This window comes from Mirounga angustirostris, unplaced genomic scaffold (assembly GCF_029215605.1).
Source record: "Mirounga angustirostris isolate CCGP_5_RB_7025 unplaced genomic scaffold, mMirAng1.0.hap1 SCAF_12, whole genome shotgun sequence".
NCBI classification, from domain to species: Eukaryota; Metazoa; Chordata; class Mammalia; order Carnivora; family Phocidae; genus Mirounga; species Mirounga angustirostris.
Genome location: NW_026991720.1, coordinates 8383890 through 8402945, shown reverse-complemented (window position 1 = coordinate 8402945; position 19056 = coordinate 8383890). Strand labels below are relative to the sequence as shown.

Here is a 19056-nt window from a genome sequence, read left to right as displayed (position 1 = left end):
CAAACAGTGAGAGTTTGACTTCTTCTTTGCCGATTTGGATGCCTTTTATTTCTTTTTGTTGTCTGATTGCTGTGGCTAGGACTTCTAATACTATGTTGAATAGCAGTGGTAATAGTGGACATCCCTGCTACATTCCTGACCTTAGGGGGAAAGCTCTCAGTTTTTCCCCACTGAGAATGATATTCGCTATAGGTTTTTCATAGATGGCTTTTATGATATTGAGGTATGTACCCTCGATCCCTATACTCTGAAGAGTTTTGATCAAGAAAGGATGCTGTACTTTGTCAAATACTTTTTCTGCATCTATTGAGAGGATCATATGATTCTTGTTCTTTCTTTTGTTAATGTATTGTATCACGTTGATTGAGAATGATACTTGCTGTGGGTTTTTCATAGATGGCTTTTATGATATTGAGGTATGTACCCTCGATCCCTATACTCTGAAGAGATCCCTATACTCTGCTGTACTTTGTCAAATGCTTTTTCTGCATCTATTGAGAGGATCATATGATTCTTGTTCTTTCTTTTGTTAATGTATTGTATCACATTGATTGATTTGTGGATGTTGAACCAACCTTGCAGCCCAGGGATAAATCCCACTTGGTTATGGTGAATAATCCTTTTAATATACTGTTGGATCCTATTGGCTAGTATTTTGGTGCTAATTTTTGCATCCATGTTCATCAGGGTATTGGTCTGTAGTTCTCCTTTTTGATGGGGTCTTTGTCTGGTTTTGGGATCAAGGTAATGCTGGCCTCATAAAATGAGATGGGAAGTTTTCCTTCCATTTCTATTTTTTGGAACAGTTTCAGAAGAATAGGTATTAATTCTTCTTGAAATGTTTGGTAGAATTCCCCTGGGAAGCCATCTGGCCCTGGCTTTTGTTTGTTGGGAGATTTTTGATGACTGCTTCAATTTCCTTAGTGGTTATAGGTCTGTTCAGGTTTTCTATTTCATCCTGGTTCAGTTTTGGTAGTTGATACATCTCTAGGAATGCATCCATTTCTTCCAGGTTATCTAATTTGCTGGCATAGAGTTGCTCATAATATGTTCTTATAATTGTTTGTATTTCTTTGGTGTTGGTTGTGATCTCTCCTCTTTCATTCATGATTTTGTTGATTTGGGTCATTTCTCTTTTCTTTTTGATAAGTCTGGCCAGGGGTTTATCAATCTTGTTAATTCTTTCAAAGAACCAGCTCCTAGTTTCATTGATCTGTTCTACTGTTCTTTTAGTTTCTATTTCATTGATTTCTGCTCTGATCTTTATTATTTCTCTTCTCCTGCTGGGTTTAGGCTTTATTTGCTGTTCTCTCTCCAGCTCCTTTAGGTGTAGGGTTAGGTTGTGTACTTGAGACCTTTCTTGTTTCTTGAGAAAGGCTTGTAATGCTATATACTTTCCTCTTAGGACTGCCTTTGCTGCATCCCAAAGATTTTGAACAGTTGTGTTTTCATTTTCATTGGTTTCCATGTATTTTTAAAATTCTTCCTTAATTTCCTGGTTGACCCATTCATTCTTTAGTAGGATGCTCTTTAGCCTCCATGTATTTGAGTTCTTTCCAACTTTCCTCTTGTGATTGAGTTCTAGTTTCAAAGCATTGTGGTCTGAAAATAGGGAATGATCCCAATCTTTTGGTACCAGTTGAGACCTGATTTATGACCTAGGATGTATCTATTCTGGAGAATGTTCCATGGGCACTAGAGAAGAATGTGTATTCTGTTGCTTTGGGATGGAATGTTCTGAATATGTCTGTGAAGTCCATTTGGTCCAGTGTGTCATTTAAAGTCTTTATTTCCTTGTTGATCTTTTGCTTAGACGATCTGTCCATTTCAGTGAGGGGGGTGTTAAAGTCCCCCACTATTATTGTATTGTTGTTGATGTGTTTCTTTGCTTTTGTTATTAATTGCCTTATGTAATTGGCTGCTCCCATGTTAGGGGCATAGATATTTACAATTGTTAGATCTTCTTGTTGGATAGACCCTTTAAATATGATATAGTGTCCTTCCTCATCTCTTATTACAGTCTTTGGTTTAAAATCTAATTTGCCTGATATAAGGATTGCCACCCCAGCTTTCTTTTGGTGTCCATTAGCATGGTAAATGGTTTTTCACCCCCTCACTTTCAATCTGGGGGTGTCTTTGGGTCTAAAATGAGTCTCTTGCAGACAGCACATCGATGGGTCTTGTTTTTTAATCCAATCTGATAACCTGTGTCTTTTGATTGGGGCATTTAGCCCATTTACATTCAGGGTAATTATTGAAAGATAGGAATTTAGTGCCATTGTATTGCCTGTAAGGTGACTGTTACTGTATATTGTCTGTGTTCCTTTCTGGTCTATGTTGCTTTTAGGCTCTCTCTTTGCTTAGAGGACCCCTTCAAGATTTCTTGTAGGGCTGGTTTCATGTTTGCAAATTCCTTTAGTTTTTGTTTGTCCTGGAAGCTTTTTATCTCTCCCTAAATTTTCAATGACAGCCTAGCTGGATATAGTATTCTTGGCTGCATATTTTTCTCATTTAGTGCTCTGAATATATCCTGCCAGTCCTTTCTGGCCTGCCAGGTGTCTGTGGATAGGTCTGTTGCCAATCTAATGTTTCTACCATTGTAGGTTACATATCTCTTCTCCTGAGCTGCTTTCAGGATTTTCTCTTTGTCTCTGAGATTCGTAAGTTTTACTATTAGATGTTGGGGTGTTGCCCTATTTTTATTGATTTTGAGAGGGGTTCTCTGTGCCTCCTGGATTTTGATGCCTGTTTCCTTCCCCAAATTAGGGAAGTTCTCTGCTATAATTTGCTCCATTATACCTTCTGCCCCTCTCTCTCTTTCTTCTTCTTCTGGGATCCCAATTATTCCAATGTTGTTTCGTCTTATGGTATCGCTTATCTCTCGAATTCTGCCCTCATGATCCAGTAGTTGTTTATCTCTCTTTTTCTCAGCTTCTTTATTTTCCATCATTTGATCTTCTATATCACTGATTCTCTCTTCTGCCTCATTTATCCTAGCAGTTAGCGCCCCCATATTTGATTGCACCTCATTAATAGCCTTTTTGATTTAGACTTGGTTAGATTTTAGTTCTTTTACTTCTCCATAAAGGGTTTCTCTAATAACTTCCATGCTTTTTTCAAGCCCAGCTAGTATCTTTAAAGTGATGATTCTGAACTCTAGATCTGACATCGTACTAATGTCCGTATTGAGTGGGTCCCTGGCAGTCGGTACTACCTCCTGTTCTTTTTGTTGAGGTGATTTTTTCTGTCTTGTCATTTTGTCCAGAGGAGAATAGATTAATGAGAGAACAAAATGCTAACAGGGTAACAACATTCCCAGAAAATATATTCTAAACAAATCAGAAAAGACCTGAAGCAGTGGGAAAAGAAAGGGAAAGAAAGAAAAAAGAAAAAGATAAAAATAAACAAAAACAGAACAAAACAAAAAAAAAACCAGAATGTGATCAATGATCAGGCTGGTATATAGATCAGTGCCACACACTAGATTTGGGGTGTATTTTGGTCTGTTAGAAGAAAGTGCCTCCCAAAATTTTAAAGAAAGAAAAACTTATATATGTACAAAAATAAGGGTTGATATGATGAAGGGATGGAATATGACTGTAAAGTTGAAAATTATAAAAAATTTTATAAAAGGAATTGATAAGAAGTTGTTTGTAAAAGGAAAGAAGAGGATTTTTTAAAAAAAAGGAAAAAAAGGGGAGAGAATGTGATCAGGCAGGGGAGTAGAAAAAAAACCATACACTAGAGATTTAGGGTATATTTTGTTCTGTTAGAAGAAACTATCTCAAAATTTTAAAGAGAGAACAACTTATATACATATGCCAAAAATATGGGTAACTACTATGAAGGGATAGAATATGACTCTAAAAATGAAAAATAAAAATGTTTTTTTTTTTTTAAAAAGGGATTCATAAGATGTTGGTTGAAAAAGGGAAAAAGAAAAACAAATAAAAAAAAGACAGTTAAAAAAAAAAAAAACAACTTTGAAAGACTAAAGAATCATGGTAAAAAAGCCATGAATTCTATGTGTAGTATTCCCCTAGCGCTGGAGTTCTGCCATTCTCATTGATCGGTAAACTTGGTCTTGGTTGGTTGTTCTCGCTGATCTTCTGGGTGAGGGGCCTGTTGCCGTTGTTTCCAAAAGTCTTTGCCGGAGTCGGAATTGCCCCGCCCTTGTCCGGTCCGGGTTAAGTAATCTGCTCAGATTTGCTCTCAGGAGCTTTTGTTCCCTGCAAGCTTTCCGTACAGCTTTGGAGGCCGAGAGTGGAAATGGCGGCCTCCCAATCTCCCCCTCAGAGGAGCCGAGAACTTGGGCCCCGCTCCTCAGTGCGCCCCAGAGAAAAGCCGTCAGTCACTCCCATCTCCCTGGTCTCCGGCCTCACTCCATGCTCACCCGGCCTGTGACCGCGCTTTTCTATCTCTGGCACCTGACCCCGGGTGGAGTCTCCAAACCCAGCAGATCCTTGCGGTGCCCTCCCGCACTGCTCCTCCCTGGGGGAAAAAGGTGAGTCTCCCCGGATCTGCCGCTTGTCGGGTCCCTGCTGGAGGAGCAGGGGCCCAGCTGTGCCGCGGATCACGGTCAATGGCCACCCCGAGCTGAGAGCCCGCGCCTGGGCTCCGCCTCTGCAGCCGGCTTCCCTGCTCCGTTACCTGGGAGCTCTGCCGCCCTCAGGCACCCCCGGTCTTTCTGTGACCCCGAAGGTCCTGAGACCACACTGTCCCGGAGGGTTCCACCCCCCGCTTAGCCACCAGAGTGACGTCCCTCGGCGGAGCGGACTTTTAAAAGTCCCGATTTTGTGCCCCGCGGCTCTATCACTTGCCAGAAGGGCCGACGGAGGCCCCTCCCCCGCCGTCTGTCCTCCCGAATATCGCCTCGGATTCACTTCTCTGCACGTCCTACCTTCCAGAAAGTGGTCACTTTTCTGTTCAGACGGTTGTTGCTGTTCTTTTCTTCAATCTCCTGTTGAGTTTGTAGGTGTTCAGAATGGTTTGACCCCTATCCAGCTGAATTCCTGAGAGGAGATGAAATCCAGGTCTCCTACTCCTCCGCCATCTTCCTCCACCTCCCCAGTGTGTATTTCATTTGAGGTGTTTTGCTATCTACTTTCACCTTTTTAAAATTACAGTGATGACAACAGTCCCTCCTAAAGATTGTGTATACATGAATAGTTTACTCTTGTAGGGAGATTTAAATTTGTTTCTAGGCTGCTGACTTAAAAAAATTAGAACCTATATGCGTGGTACTAAATTGTTCAACTCAAGTATAAAGCAGTGGGTTTATTATCAGTGTTTGAACAGATTCTAACCTTATCACTGTATCATTTTAAAATTTATCAGATCCTCTGGTTTGACAGGGTTAGTCCTATTTTTCAAAGTCTTGGGCCAAGTGTCTGTGTGTCTTAGGAATACCCCGGGTATTCTGTATTCCAAAGTCAGGGGAGTCTTCATTTAACAAATTATGTAATCATGGAATCTCTTCCTTCATTCAGTTCTTCACTGTATTTACTGTAGTTTTCTTTTTTGGAAGGAGACTTGGGGCAAACCTTATTGAGTCTCCTGGATACAAAGTCCACATTGAATAGGCATTTTTTCAGTTGCTGTATTTGAGTAGAATTCACACACATTAGTTTCAGGTGTACAACTTAAGTGATTCAGCTTCTCTATACACTATACCGTGTTCACAGGCAGAGCTCCCGTCTGTTACCATAAAATGCTATTACAATACTGTTGACTATACTTCCTGTACTGTACCTTTCATCCCCATGATTTATTCACTTCATAACTGGAAGCCTGTGTCTCCCACTCCTCTTCACCCATTTTGCCCACCACCAACCCCCCCTTCCCTCTGACAACCATCAGTTTACTCTCTGTATTTATAGGTCTGATTCTGCTTTTCTTTTGTTTGTTTTGAATATACATTTTAAAAAAGTTAATTTATGTAGCTTGTGTGTGTGTGTGTGTGTGTGTAGCCAAAGTGAAAACATTGCCATATTGATATCTGGAGAGCAAGGATCTATTAAATATATATTTCTGCCTTGGGTGAATATTTTTTTCTTTAAGTGAACGTATTCTATGTTGGCTTTTAGAAGCCATTTGTATCTCTCTGTTTTTTAGAATAATGGTTTTATCATGTATGACACTTTTTATACCTGAAAATAAGACATTGTAAATGTTCTTCATTAGTGAATATTTGGGAGATCAGAATGCAATGATGCCTATCCAAAGGGATGTGGTCAGTCTGATTTCAGGGTTGTAAGAAGTGATGAACCAATTACAAAGACATTAAACTTCAAATATTATATGTTTTGTGCAAATTTTCCTAATTTGTTAAACATTTTTTTATTTTTTTAAAAGATTTTATTTATTTATTTATTTGAGAGAGAGAGAAAGAGAAAGAGAAACAGCATGAGAGGGGAGAGGGTCAGAGGGAGGAGCAGGCTCCCCGCTGAGCCGGGAGCCCAATGTGGGAATCAATCCCAGGACTCCAGGATCATTACCTGAGCCGAAGGCAGTCACTTAACCAACTGAGCAACCCAGGTGCCTCTGTTAAACATTTTTTTAAATAATGAAATTGCATGTATTCCTTTGGAAGCACAAACTGTAAAATAGTTTTACTATTGGTCTCATGGTAATTTTGTTAATAATATCACTCCCTCTAAAATATTTCATCATCTTAATCTCATAAAAATATAATTTTGTAGTATCCTATAAAAGTTACTCATACTGTATTTTCTTAATAAAAGAAACCTATAAATTTATGGAGTTTCATTCTTACATTAATCATTATTTTATTATCCTTCAGATATTTCTTGATTTTAATACTTCTTGATATGGATTAACTTGTCAAAAATACTGTCTTTGCTTGACTGCTGGGTTTTGCCAAGTTTGGGCTTGCTATTCTAATAGCTATATCAATATACGAAGACTTCATTCATTTTTCAGAGTAAAGGGCTTGTGTTAGATGTGTTTTTCCTTCATCTACAAATAAGATAGCATTCTGGTAGAGGCAGAAATTATATAAAGCCTTTGGTCAGACAGTTTGACTTATTGTATAATGGTATTATGTTTATATGATAGATTTGAGAAAAATGGGCCAGATAATCCAAAACTCACTCAGAGTGCAGCAGTCTGAGACATTCTCTGTTTCTGCATTCATATACTAGCAAAATGGTATTGTAAGCCATTTCCAGCTATCTAAATGGACTGATAATTCACTTACTCAAAATTCATTCAACAATTATTTATTGAGTACATACTCAATGCCAGACAGAATTCTACGCAATGGATAAAGAGTGGTAAGCAGACATAGTCCCTGCCATCATGGAAAGCAGAGTTCAAAGAGAAGCCTGACAACAAAGAAACCAATAGGTATATAATTAGAAGATGGCGGGAGGAAGAGGAGCACAGATTGGCAACAGAGAAGCAGGCAGAGCAAATCGTGCAGAGACGGATAGGAGTTCCACCTTTTCCCAAGGGCGATGAGAGTCCATCAAAAGGCTTTAAACAGTAGTATGACATAATGTTAAGGTTCACTCTGGTATTTTGTTGAGAATAATTTAAAGCAAGACAAGAATAGAGAGGGGCAGATGAGTAGGGAAACATTGTAATCCGAGTAAAAGTGATGGTGGGTTGAAATGAGTAGGTAGAGGCACAGAAAGTAGATACATTTGAGGCCAGTTTTCGAATTTCAATTCACAAAACTTTGCTGATGTTTTATGTAGAAGTGATAAAAACGGGGATGTAAAGAGTAACTTCTGATTTTCTGAGATGAGCGACTCGATAGATGGTGGTGCCATTAACTGAGATGAGATTGAGCAAGAGAGTAAGAAGGTTAAGGAGTAGACTAACTCCCTTTGTGATGCCTCTGCCACATCCAAGTGGGTATGTCAGTGGAAATCTGAACCAGTGAAAGAAGCTTGGAACCATCCTAGACAGAACCAAGGACTGAGCCCTGAGAACTTCAACACCTAGCAGGTAGGGCAGTTCAGGTGGGGCCAGGAAACAGTTGAGTAGATGGTCCAGGGCTGGAATGTTATTCAGAAACCAGAGTCCTTAAAATATTCCTTTGTCATCCTCTTGTGTTCAGAGATGCCTGTTCTAGGTCTCACCATCATAGGTTCATTTTAGGAATGAGGCCAGGAGTGACTGAAAAGCAAGAACAGTGCATGTCCTTTCCCTTTCAGGGCTTAGCCCAGATAGTGCACTTCCATGGAACTTAGTCACAACCCCCCCCCAAATTAAAAGGAGCCTGGAAAATGGTGTCTTTAGCTGGGTGGCTCTATGTCAAGCAAGACATAAATTCTGTTGCTGTGAAAGAAGGAGATCATAGATTTGGGGGAAAAGTGTGCAGTAGGTTAATGACTTCTTTAAGAAGCCTGATGCTTTACTATTTTTCCCTCGGAGACCAGGATACTCTCCCTTCCAAAAGCAGATGGCCACATGGAGAGAAGATACCAGAACAAAATAGGAATTATGATAGGAAGGAAGAAAGGGGACAGGGCTGTTGACCAGACATCCACAACTTTCTGCTGTAATCCTCAAGGTGGATGCAAGCTTTCTACTCTGACCAAACTCAAGAACTCATTATTCTATAGCCACGTTTTGCACTTACTCAGACTGGTGCAAGCTTTCGCTTTCCCTCCGCGTAGAAAGGTTCTTCTCTTTCTTTCAGGCTAACCTGAATCCATGCTTCCTTCAAAGATTAACTTTTCCATAAATCTCAGTGTACTCATATAATAGTGATATATTATCCTAATTCTGTACCAATATTTTTAATATGAGGCATAGAGAGAGACCTGACTTGCCAATTACATTTTGATGAATAAATGCAATTTCTTGAGGATAAAGCTGCCTTTATTCTTTGTGTCTCCAGAGTTTGTTTTAGAGTGTCTTGATTGATTAAAAAGAACTTCCTGTTACTTATCTAGGTTAAATACAGTTGGGCCTGGAGACAGGTGAAGGAACTCATGATCTTTGCAAGTCCCTATCCTCCTGTGAGCCTGTGATCTCTTAAAAGATGTTTTATTCATAAAACAATGGGGAATACATTGTAATACTCTAACTCAAAGTAAATTAACAAAGTAAAATAGAGTGATAGGTTTTATTACAATAGAAGTTATTTTTAAGGTATTTTTATAGTAAGGTTACAATTAATGATTGATATGGTTGTCTAGAAGGGCATAATTGTTGGAAAGATGCAGACCAAATATGCTTGATTATTCTTAATGGAAACTTTGGGCATAATGCAGGAGGTATAATAAATATCTCTGCATTTAAGTATTTCCATAAATAAATGCTTGTTGAAGTAGCACCATCAATATAACATTAGGTTTTCTGGTTGTACAACTATAAAATTAAGTTATGTAGTAACGAAATACTAAATTAGTTGCTGGAATTATGATTACTTCTCTATATAATTTCAGTTTGAACAGGAAAAAATGTAAGGCAGTGATATATACTCCATAGAGAGTATGCCTTCAACTAAAATTGAAATCTAATTAGTGTGAAAATAAAAGTACTGAAATATTGTTGAGATCAATATTGATGGTAATGCAGAAGAAAACTCTGCCATGATTGTGGAAATAGCTCTGAGAGCCAGGGGTATGAAAAATAGCATTTAAGAAATCAAATTTTCTAAATGAATTTCTTGGCTTGATAAGCAAAAATAAAATTGGGAGCCAAGATGAAAGAAAAAAAATAAAATTCAAGAGGTAATTTGCACTGGAATGGTAATTTATAAATCACTCTAAATAATTTTCCAATAGTTCACAAAATAACCTATACCTAACCTGAAGTTTTCTTTTCTAAACTTTAGAACAAGTCATATTTAATGAGCAGGTATAAAATTTGTACTAATCTGAAAGCAGATTAAGTATCGCAGACTGGCCTCTGTACGATAACTAAGTGGGTGGGAAATCTCAGCTGACTCAGACTGAGAATATGGAACTTGACTTTAAGGTCAAATGAAGTTGTCTTCGTATTCAGTGATCACTTTCTATGAATTAGATGAGGTCTAAACTCAGGTGTTCTGAAATGATTACACCTACTAAATGGGATTAGGAGATTATTATATTGTCACTCTGAGTGAAGTGGCAGCCTAGACCAAATCTGCCCTTCCCGCATACTCTCTCTGCCCCCCACCCCATCCCTGTGCCCTCCCTTCTGGGCTGTTTCTCCTCCTGGTGCCCTCATTCTTCTGAGCTGGAATGCTCTTGAGCTTTGTGATTGAAAATGCGGTCCTCTGACCGGCTGCATGAGCATCACTGGGGAACATGTTAGAATTACAGGATCTCAGACTCCACCCCAGACTTAAGTAATCAGAATCTTCATTTTAACCAGATTTTCTAGTGACTTCTATGTGCATGAAAGTTTGAGAACTTTTGTGTAGCAGTAGCTCAGGATATTAGCAACAGCAGGCTATTCAGAGAAACACTCCACCGTTAATCACTACTGGGTATCGTGTGAATGTATTTGAGAGAAACAGTCTGGTTTTATATGGAGTTCTACAGAACCAAATGTAGTTCTCAAGGTAACACAAAGGTTTGATTTTAATTTTATTTGAAACTCTCTATTTTAACTATTAAGCACTGTAGAGGAAAAAAAAAAAAAAGAAAGCACTTTCAAAGTGTTTTGAAGACCACCATTGCACTCCGTTATGCTGTCAGAGTAACGTTCTCTAGATTTGAAAGAAAATTTCTTCTGCTGTCTCTGTTTAAGTAGTATCCACAGAAGTGGGCTGTGGTGAACGAACCTGGTACCATTCACAGTTCTTATGTCCATGAATACCATTTTTGTCAATGCTTTGCAATTAAAATCAAGTATAGAAATAAAAGTGATAGTCTGGGTAAAATAAAACTGCAACTGTCATCCATAACCCTGGATAGAATTGCATCCATTCAAACAGCTACTCTGTAGCGTTTGATTTTATATTAATTATTATACACGTGACTTTCAAATGTTAGCTTTTGTTTTACATTGTGGTGTAAGTCAGTTTCATTTGAAAAAAAAATGCATTGATTCTAAAGCATTTTGGAAAGCATTGCTACAACTGAAAGGACGATTGCAGCTGGAAGAGTCCGATGCCAGTGCTCTCTGGGGACAGAGTTCATTGGATGAATCCCTTCTGGAGCCCTTTGATCACAGCAAACTGACACCTGCCAACTTATCCCTGCATGTTCCTGATCCTGCTCAACTAGTTCTCAAGTAGCCACAGTAGAGCCATTGGGATTCATGTTTGATGCAACGCAAACTTCCAAGCCAGGACCTGCTGTAAAACAAACTATATATTTAATACTTTACTGGAGCAAGAGTCTGGATGTAAGACTAAAATCATACATAACACTAATCCCTATTTTTTGCAGTAAAAGGGATGTTTCCTCCAAACTTACTTCAGCCCCATGGTGTAACTTCACGGTCATCACATTCCTCCATTACTTCAGTGGGTCGGCCAGCAGCCATTTCCTGAGGGTGGACCAGGCACCTGCCATGCTAAAGACCAGAAGATAAAAATCCCTAATTGCAGAGTCTCACAGTTTCGAAGAGACAAGATGCTCAAGCAGATCATTACTATACAGTGTGATAATGGGTTATGGGACCTATGCAAATGGTTTTATGCGAATACAGGAGAAGAAATAAACAGGAAGTCGGAAGCTAGATTAATTCGTATTTTGTTTTGCTTGGTGACTGGCCCTAACATTTTTTTATTTTTTTTTTAATTTTTATTAATTTGACAGAGAGAGACAGCGAGAGAGGGAACGCAAGGAGGGAGAGTGGGAGAGGGAGAAGCAGGCTTCCCGCTGAGCAGGGAGCCCGATGCGGGGCTCGATCCCAGGACCCTGGGACCATGACCCAAGCCGAAGGCAGACGCTTAACGACTGAGCCACCCAGGCGCCCCCATTTTTTATTTTATTTTTATTTTATTTATTTTTTTATTTTAAAGATTTTATTTATTTATTTGAGACAGAGAGAATGAGAGAGACAGAGAGCACATGAGAGGGGGGAGGGTCAGAGGGAGAAGCAGGCTCCCTGCCGAGCAGGGAGCCCGATGCGGGACTCGATCCAGGGACTCCAAGATCATGACCTGAGCCGAAGGCAGTTGCTTAACCAACTGAGCCACCCAGGCGCACCCCCCCCCCATTTTTTTAAATACAGGGATGAAGTATTAGGGTTTGAAATTACATTTGAATCCATTCAACTTGGAAATAAAACATCTCTCCCCATTAACAACTAAATGCCAGTAATCAGCATGAGGACAATGTCCATTTTAAAAATACAAGTTATAAGGAACAGACATTAAAAAATAAAATATTAAAATCCCATTTAAATAAAAGATCACTTTTAAAGAAATCCTTAATACTGAATTTTAGGACTCTTCAGCCAATCTCACTTGATGGTCATATGCTCCTCGTGTGTATGCGTGTGTGTGTGTAAGTACACAGTAGTCTTTTTTTATCGTTGCGAGGTGGGTTTTCTGCTTTGTGCATTATTTAGAGCACATTTAGATTCCAACCTGGTTTTCCTTTGCAACTCAGTCCTTTGCACTACTTCCCCCTGAATTAATTGCTATAATGAGCTGATGTAAATTACTTTCACTATTAGGCTGAGCTAATATTAACCCACAACTGTTTAGAAAATAAATATACCACACAGAGTCATATACAGACTTAAGTATCATGGATTTTTTTTTAGTTTTCCATAATTTTGGAGTGTACATCCCATTGCTTGGTCTCATGGTCTAGAGAATCAGGACTGTGAGCAGAAACACCCTCTGCAGAGGCCCCTGCCTGGGTGCCTGGGCAAGGGACAGGATGGTGCGCTTCTGCCACCCTGTCATCGCTTTCTCGCTTTCCCTGCTGGGAACACTTCCAACATGTTAATTATGAAAATGCAACTCCCCTTTTAAGGCCCCAGGGGAATGCTCTAAACTTTATATTTATTTATATTCTGCCTTTATTTATATTTTACCTATAACTACTCTGATATCCTTATTTCTGTAGCCTTTCCTATTCCTTTGATGAGTCATCAAATTCTGCCTGGTGTTGTATTTTGTGTGAATCTTATCCCCCATCTCCACCTAGGTGATCAGGTCTTTGAAGAAGGACCCTCTAGGTAGCCTTGATAACACCAAGGCCAAATTCATATGAAATATGAGTGCCTTTTTAGCGTAGAGTGAATTTTCCATCCCCCCCCCCATGATAATCCAACATTGTGTCTTTGCTTCTGTTGTATTTTTCCTCCAGGAATGCACTTCCTCTCAGTTTCCTCTTATAATCCTGACTGTTCATCGAGGCTCTACTTAAAGACTTTATATTGTGCCCCAAGTCTACATATGATCACTCCTGTGTAACTCCATCCTGCATTATTTGCCCCTGATTATTACACTCTTCATTTCCATCTTACATGATAGTTTTCATATATACGCTATATTCACTTTTGCCGGCTGTCAGTTCTTGAAATCTTATTTATCTTCTGATTCCCATGTGTTGTGCACATAGCAAGTGTTCAGTAAATGTTTGTTGCGTGACTAAAGGTTTGCAAAGAGCTGTAGAGGAATGGCATTCCTACGTAAGAGTCGGAGGTTACATGCCTCATGGGGGTGTGCCTGCCACACCAGGTTTAGGCATGACTGATGGTAAATCAAGAATGGGACATAGTGAATGCTGTCTCTGAAGCAACTCCTATCAAAATTTGCAGCAGTAAGCTACCAGGGCTTTATGACTAAGGGGTCCCATGCAGTGTGGCTGTCTATCGGCCCATTGCCTGTGACCCACTACTAGAGATTCTACTGTTTTAGTCTGGGCAGATGTTTCCATTTTAGAGAGTTTCTTACTAAAATCTTGAAATCTTTTGTGAATGTTAATACATAATGATACCTTTGTTACCTGTGAGCATCTCTATCGGGATCTTAAAGAATCGGGTTGTGGGGAAGCTATAGAGAGGAATTGGGAGGAATAAGGGAATAGGACTAGGAGAAAGGAAGGAGTCTGCTGTTGAAATAGGAGTGTTTCTGAATAGATTTCAACCTCACTGTTGTGAAGGTACAGGCAAGCAATGAAATTGTGCCCTGGAAGCTGCAGTCCAGATATTCATAGCTCCCACATGTTGCCCCTCTCTTTCCTGCCTATTAATTATCTCATTTATGAGCATTTCCTACAAACCTTAAAACTACTTATCAGATAGGTAAAATTGATAAGGAAAATCTGTGTCCTAAGATGGCCGACCAAGCCAGCGAGAGTCCCAGTCCTTACCCCCGGGCTCTTCCGGGTTCTTCTCCCCGCCCTGCTTCGCGCATGCACCAAGAGTGCCAAGTATGCGGAAGTAGAAGTGTATAAATTGCCCCCTGTGTTTGTGCTCAGGGCTCAGACCTTTGGAGACCACTCTCCTCTGAGCCAGCCTGCACTGCATTAAATAAACCTCCCGTCCAAGATCTCCGAGTGCCGCTTGTTTCTTCCGTTGGGCGATCCAGTCGAGGTTCCGTAACAAAATTACTCCATTTTTTAAATGAGAAATTGATATTGAGAAATATCTAGTAAGTAGAAAAACAAAGATTTGAACATGAAACCTGCACTTTTCCTCTATGTTATGCTGGGTGCCACTTTGAGTAGGTGGCTTCCATTGGCCAGCCGGGTATATCGGGAGGCATACAGAAGACTTAGAAATCTTTTACGACTTGCATATTCTCATTGCTGTTGCCATGGCATTATTTCAAAAGCTCAAATTGCTATGAAAAACTCAGTGGTACCCTCTTCTGACTCGGTATTGGCCTTGTTAAAGAATAGGACAGGAAACAAGAGGGCTAATCTTCCATCTTTCACCAGGAGGAAATTCAGCTAGTGTCTTTATTTTTGTGCAAAGACAAAATAAAATGAGTCTGTGTTATGCAAATGAGTCTCTCCACTGTTTGTTAATTTCTACTGTTTACTCAAAAATGGGAAACACCAGGCTTGTGATACATCATCTTTTGTGCGCTTGGCACCTTCCATCGTGGATCGTATTAATCTGCTTAAACTAACAAGGATTAATTGCCTTGGTAAGTCAACCTGGCATTGAAATGATATATTGCCCAGACAGCTTGGAATTTGGCCACTCATAAATCTCATTCGTGTGTTGGTTTATTTCTGTTTGTCTCTTTCTCTGACAGATGTGTGCCCAATCACTGTGAGCATGGCGGGAAGTGCTCGCAAACATGGCACAGCTTCCAGTGCGCTTGTGAGGAGACGGGGTACAGTGGGGCCACCTGCCACAACTGTGAGTGCCCATTCATGTCACCATGACCTTTACTTGTCCAGACCCCAGGTCCTCAGCTACCTAGGGAATGCACCCACTTGATTCTGAAGAACCCAGATTTTGTTGTTGCTTCCCCAGAATAGCACCATAGTCATCAAGATATACTGTCTCATGCCTAATGACACAAAAGAAGGACCAACGTGTCCAATGATCCGTAAACATAGTTGGGATTGGAATGCTGATCTTGGATTTGCCTCTGTGTGTCTAAGCCACGTCTGGATAGATGGTTTGGGAAATTGTGTTAGTGTAATGTCTCCGACTGGATTCTCATTTATCAGTTCTTCAGAGAGACAGACAGAGTATAATTTGGACATTTAGTGTCTGGACAATAATTGTCTCTTCTCTGTCACAACTGTCTGGCCGCATTTTTCAAATCAGAAAAAGAAGTTAGAAAGTGGAATAAAGTCCATTATTAAACTAATAACACAAGAGGGCAAGTTTTTCTAAATATTCAAAGTAAAGTGGCTTGCAAAGATGACTAATAAAACACAGATGTGCCTTGTTTTACATAGTCGCATTACACTGAAAAGTTGAAGTTTGTATTTTTGTAATTCAAAGAATATTTTTAAATGAATGTTAACTCTCTTATTGTAACATTAATTTTCCAAAAATGCATGGCTGTTTACGAAGCCCTTTTGGAAACAGATTTGCCATAAGACGTAGAATTGGAAGAAGTTCATCTGTCCGTCGTGTGTGTATGTGTGTGCACATGTGTGCATGTGTGTGTAGGGAGAGAGGAAGAGGAAGGGAAAGAGAATGAGCTCCAACATTCAGTCTCCTTCCAACAGGCTGAAAAACTGAAAATCTAATATTTAAGCCCTGTAATTATACAGACTTCTTTCATTACACTTCATTTTTAGGAAACAATGACAAAAATATTATCAGAGAAGAGTTCTGGGGATAATAAATGCAGGACAGCTCTCTGAGCCTTTCATGTCATTATTTGTAGGAATGTACAATAAGAAACTGGAATATAAGACCTCAACAAAGAAAAATGTTTGTAATTTATTTTATTGCACTTATTATTTTGTTTAGGAAGCTGTTCAAAAACAAGAGACAAATGTTCCTTAAAAAATTAACATTAATAGGAATACGTACAAGAAAATAAAAACAGGCACAAATTGATTTTTGGTAAAGTATTTCTATATGGGTACATGAAAGAGTATTTTAATGAATAAAAATGAAACTGATACTGAAATTAGTAGAATAAAGGAGTTATAACTAAAGTCGCCCCTTGCCAGTCACATCAAAATATTAACCTTTAGCCTGTGATACTCATTATATGATAAACAATGTTTGAATTAGATAAATTTGATAAAACTTCGTACCTTCACTCCACCAATATAATTTATATATTGTGCTACAAATACCATGTTTAACTATAAAGGATCTTGTTCCTGAATATGAAAATTCTAAATGAAAACAAAGAACAAGAAATTGGTGCTGGTTACAAGGGTTTTCTAACTCAGTGCTCACTTGATATTGAATTGAAAAGCAAACTATTCTTTTTTTATAGCTGCTTCCTTCATTTAAATACACAGCAAAGAAAAAGATTTTAAAAATATTAAATTTGTTTTAAATTTAAATACATACTACTGGTTAAATAGTTGAGGTTTTTTTGTTGTTGTTGTTGTTTTAAGAGTAATAACTCCCAACTACTAAAAGTGTCCTAAAAGTATTTAGGTTTGGCCCTGGTGGCAATCTATAAATGTAAAAGAGAAATTATCTCCTCCCTGGAGCTCATTCCTACCTGTTCGGTATTCCACTTTTGTTTCTGTAAAAGTAGAATCATTCATTTTAACATAGAAAGCCTGATACCTTGTTGTCTTGTCTGAGTGAGGCGAAAATCTTGAAAATCAAGCGTGTGCATAAAGAGAGGTTAGAAGACCACAGTGCATAATTAGAGAAAGGGTTCAGTGACATTATTTGGTTGTGAAAATTATTTTTCTTGTAGCTTATTGAAGGCTATATGCTTCCAAATAAACTGAATGACTTGATATACCTCTTAGTTACTCCCAGGGATTAGTTAAAAATTGGGAAGGAGGGTCTGATCCAGCACATAATAATGGAAAATATATATTAAAATGCCATTCTGGTTGGTATTTAATGAACAATATTACATTTTTACTTAGTGACCACACTCATAGCAAGAGCATTGAAGTAAAAGAAACCAACTTTGACACTAGCTATGAGATTATCATGCTGTGTGTGCCTTTGTAGCAAAGTCATTTGACTTCTCTTGGACTCCTTTATTCCTCTTGACTAAACGGCTACTGAGGTCTCTTATAGTCCTAAAAAACCAATGAGCTGAGACTTCCAGGTGCTTATTCTGTGTTCTCTAGTCTTAAATTTTGTTAGCATTATTAAATATTTTACATTATTCCCTGCAGAGGACAAAGGATCCCTTTTGAAAAAAGGAGTTATGGTAATTTTATAATGGCACTCCTTTAAAAAGGTAAAAAACAGTTAACTAAAACATAGTGTTTGGTGTAACTAAATATTTCATAGAGCTTCAAACATTACAATTGAGCTACTTCCACACATTTTCTGTTCTGGTCCTGCTTGGTCAGGGTAAGATAGCTATTTCTCCGGAAACTGCTGATCATCGAGGCTAGATGCTGGAGTCCGAGATGGATCCAAGAAGCCCTTTTTTGATAGGTCACACTGCCTGAGTTTGAACTTGGCCCTGTTACTTACTTGTAACCTTGGCGCTTAGCCTCTTGGGGCTTCAGGTTTTTCCTGTGTGAGATGGGTGCAGTGACCCTTGTAAAGCCACCCTGAGATTAAATGAGGTGGCTTATGGAAGACACAAAGAAGAGCTTTAGCATATATTAGTAATCAATAAATTTCCACCAATTAATGCCTTTTAGAACAAACATCCTTTGATCTGTACTTCTGTACCAGTAATTGTCCACATCCCACAGTTTGTCACTTAATTTCATGCTGCCCCTCATTGTTGTCACTTGCGTGGCAGGTTGGGTTTGAAGTGAATGAGTTCCATAGTTTTCTCTTTTTTCAGAAGAATTGAAGAGAATTAAAACTAATCTGGATGTATCCTAGACCTGTATCTAATTATCTGTTTATTTATACATGGAGAATTTATTTTCAAATCCATTTTCTGTAAGGCTCAGAGGGTTGTCATTTACAAACCACTCTCCTGAGGAGTCAGGATGTCCCCCTTTGGATGTGTAAATGCCACAGGGAAAGCCAAAGGTCGGATTGCAGGAAAGGGCAGGCCAGTTTTTGTTCTCCCAAACACTAAAGAGGTTAGATTGTGACCAAATGGTGGAAATACATTAAATTGTTGCAGCTTTATACTTTTTAGATTTTCTTATGCAGATATTCCATTGTCGATGAATTTCTGACTAGTAACATATTGAAACTTAAAATTGTGACAAAGAAGGTAGAATGATCATGTTGAATATTTATCTTTTGTTATACTGACTTATCTTTATCCTCTTAAAAGTATAAGGATGTGTTTTTCTCGTGAGCAAAGCTTCATGTTTATAGTTAGTCTTTTTTTCTCTTCCTGACGCTGTATAGACAATTGGTCTCCAAACTTACTTGTCAATACTTCAGATGCTCTTTAGGATCTAATTACCATCTCATGTTTTCCACATGTGTTCCTTACACTTCATAATTATGGTGCTCACTTACATAAATTAAATACAAAAAAGCAATCCCTTATCTCAGGGCTTAGTAGACTTTTTTTTTTTCTCTCTCTCTCATGCTGCTGGAGCCCATCTTTGAGCTCAGTCATTCTACATATGA

At 38.8% G+C, this 19056-nt stretch overlaps 1 protein-coding gene across 1 annotated transcript in view; it reads left to right on the top strand.

Moving 5' to 3' along the window:
* Positions 1 to 19056, top strand: part of CNTNAP2 (contactin associated protein 2) — a 1911935-nt gene that overhangs the window by 1156126 nt on the left and 736753 nt on the right. The window contains exon 11 of the mRNA XM_045864107.3: positions 15140 to 15246. Within this exon, the coding sequence (XP_045720063.1) occupies positions 15140 to 15246 (107 nt within the window). The remainder of the gene's footprint in view (positions 1 to 15139; positions 15247 to 19056) is intronic.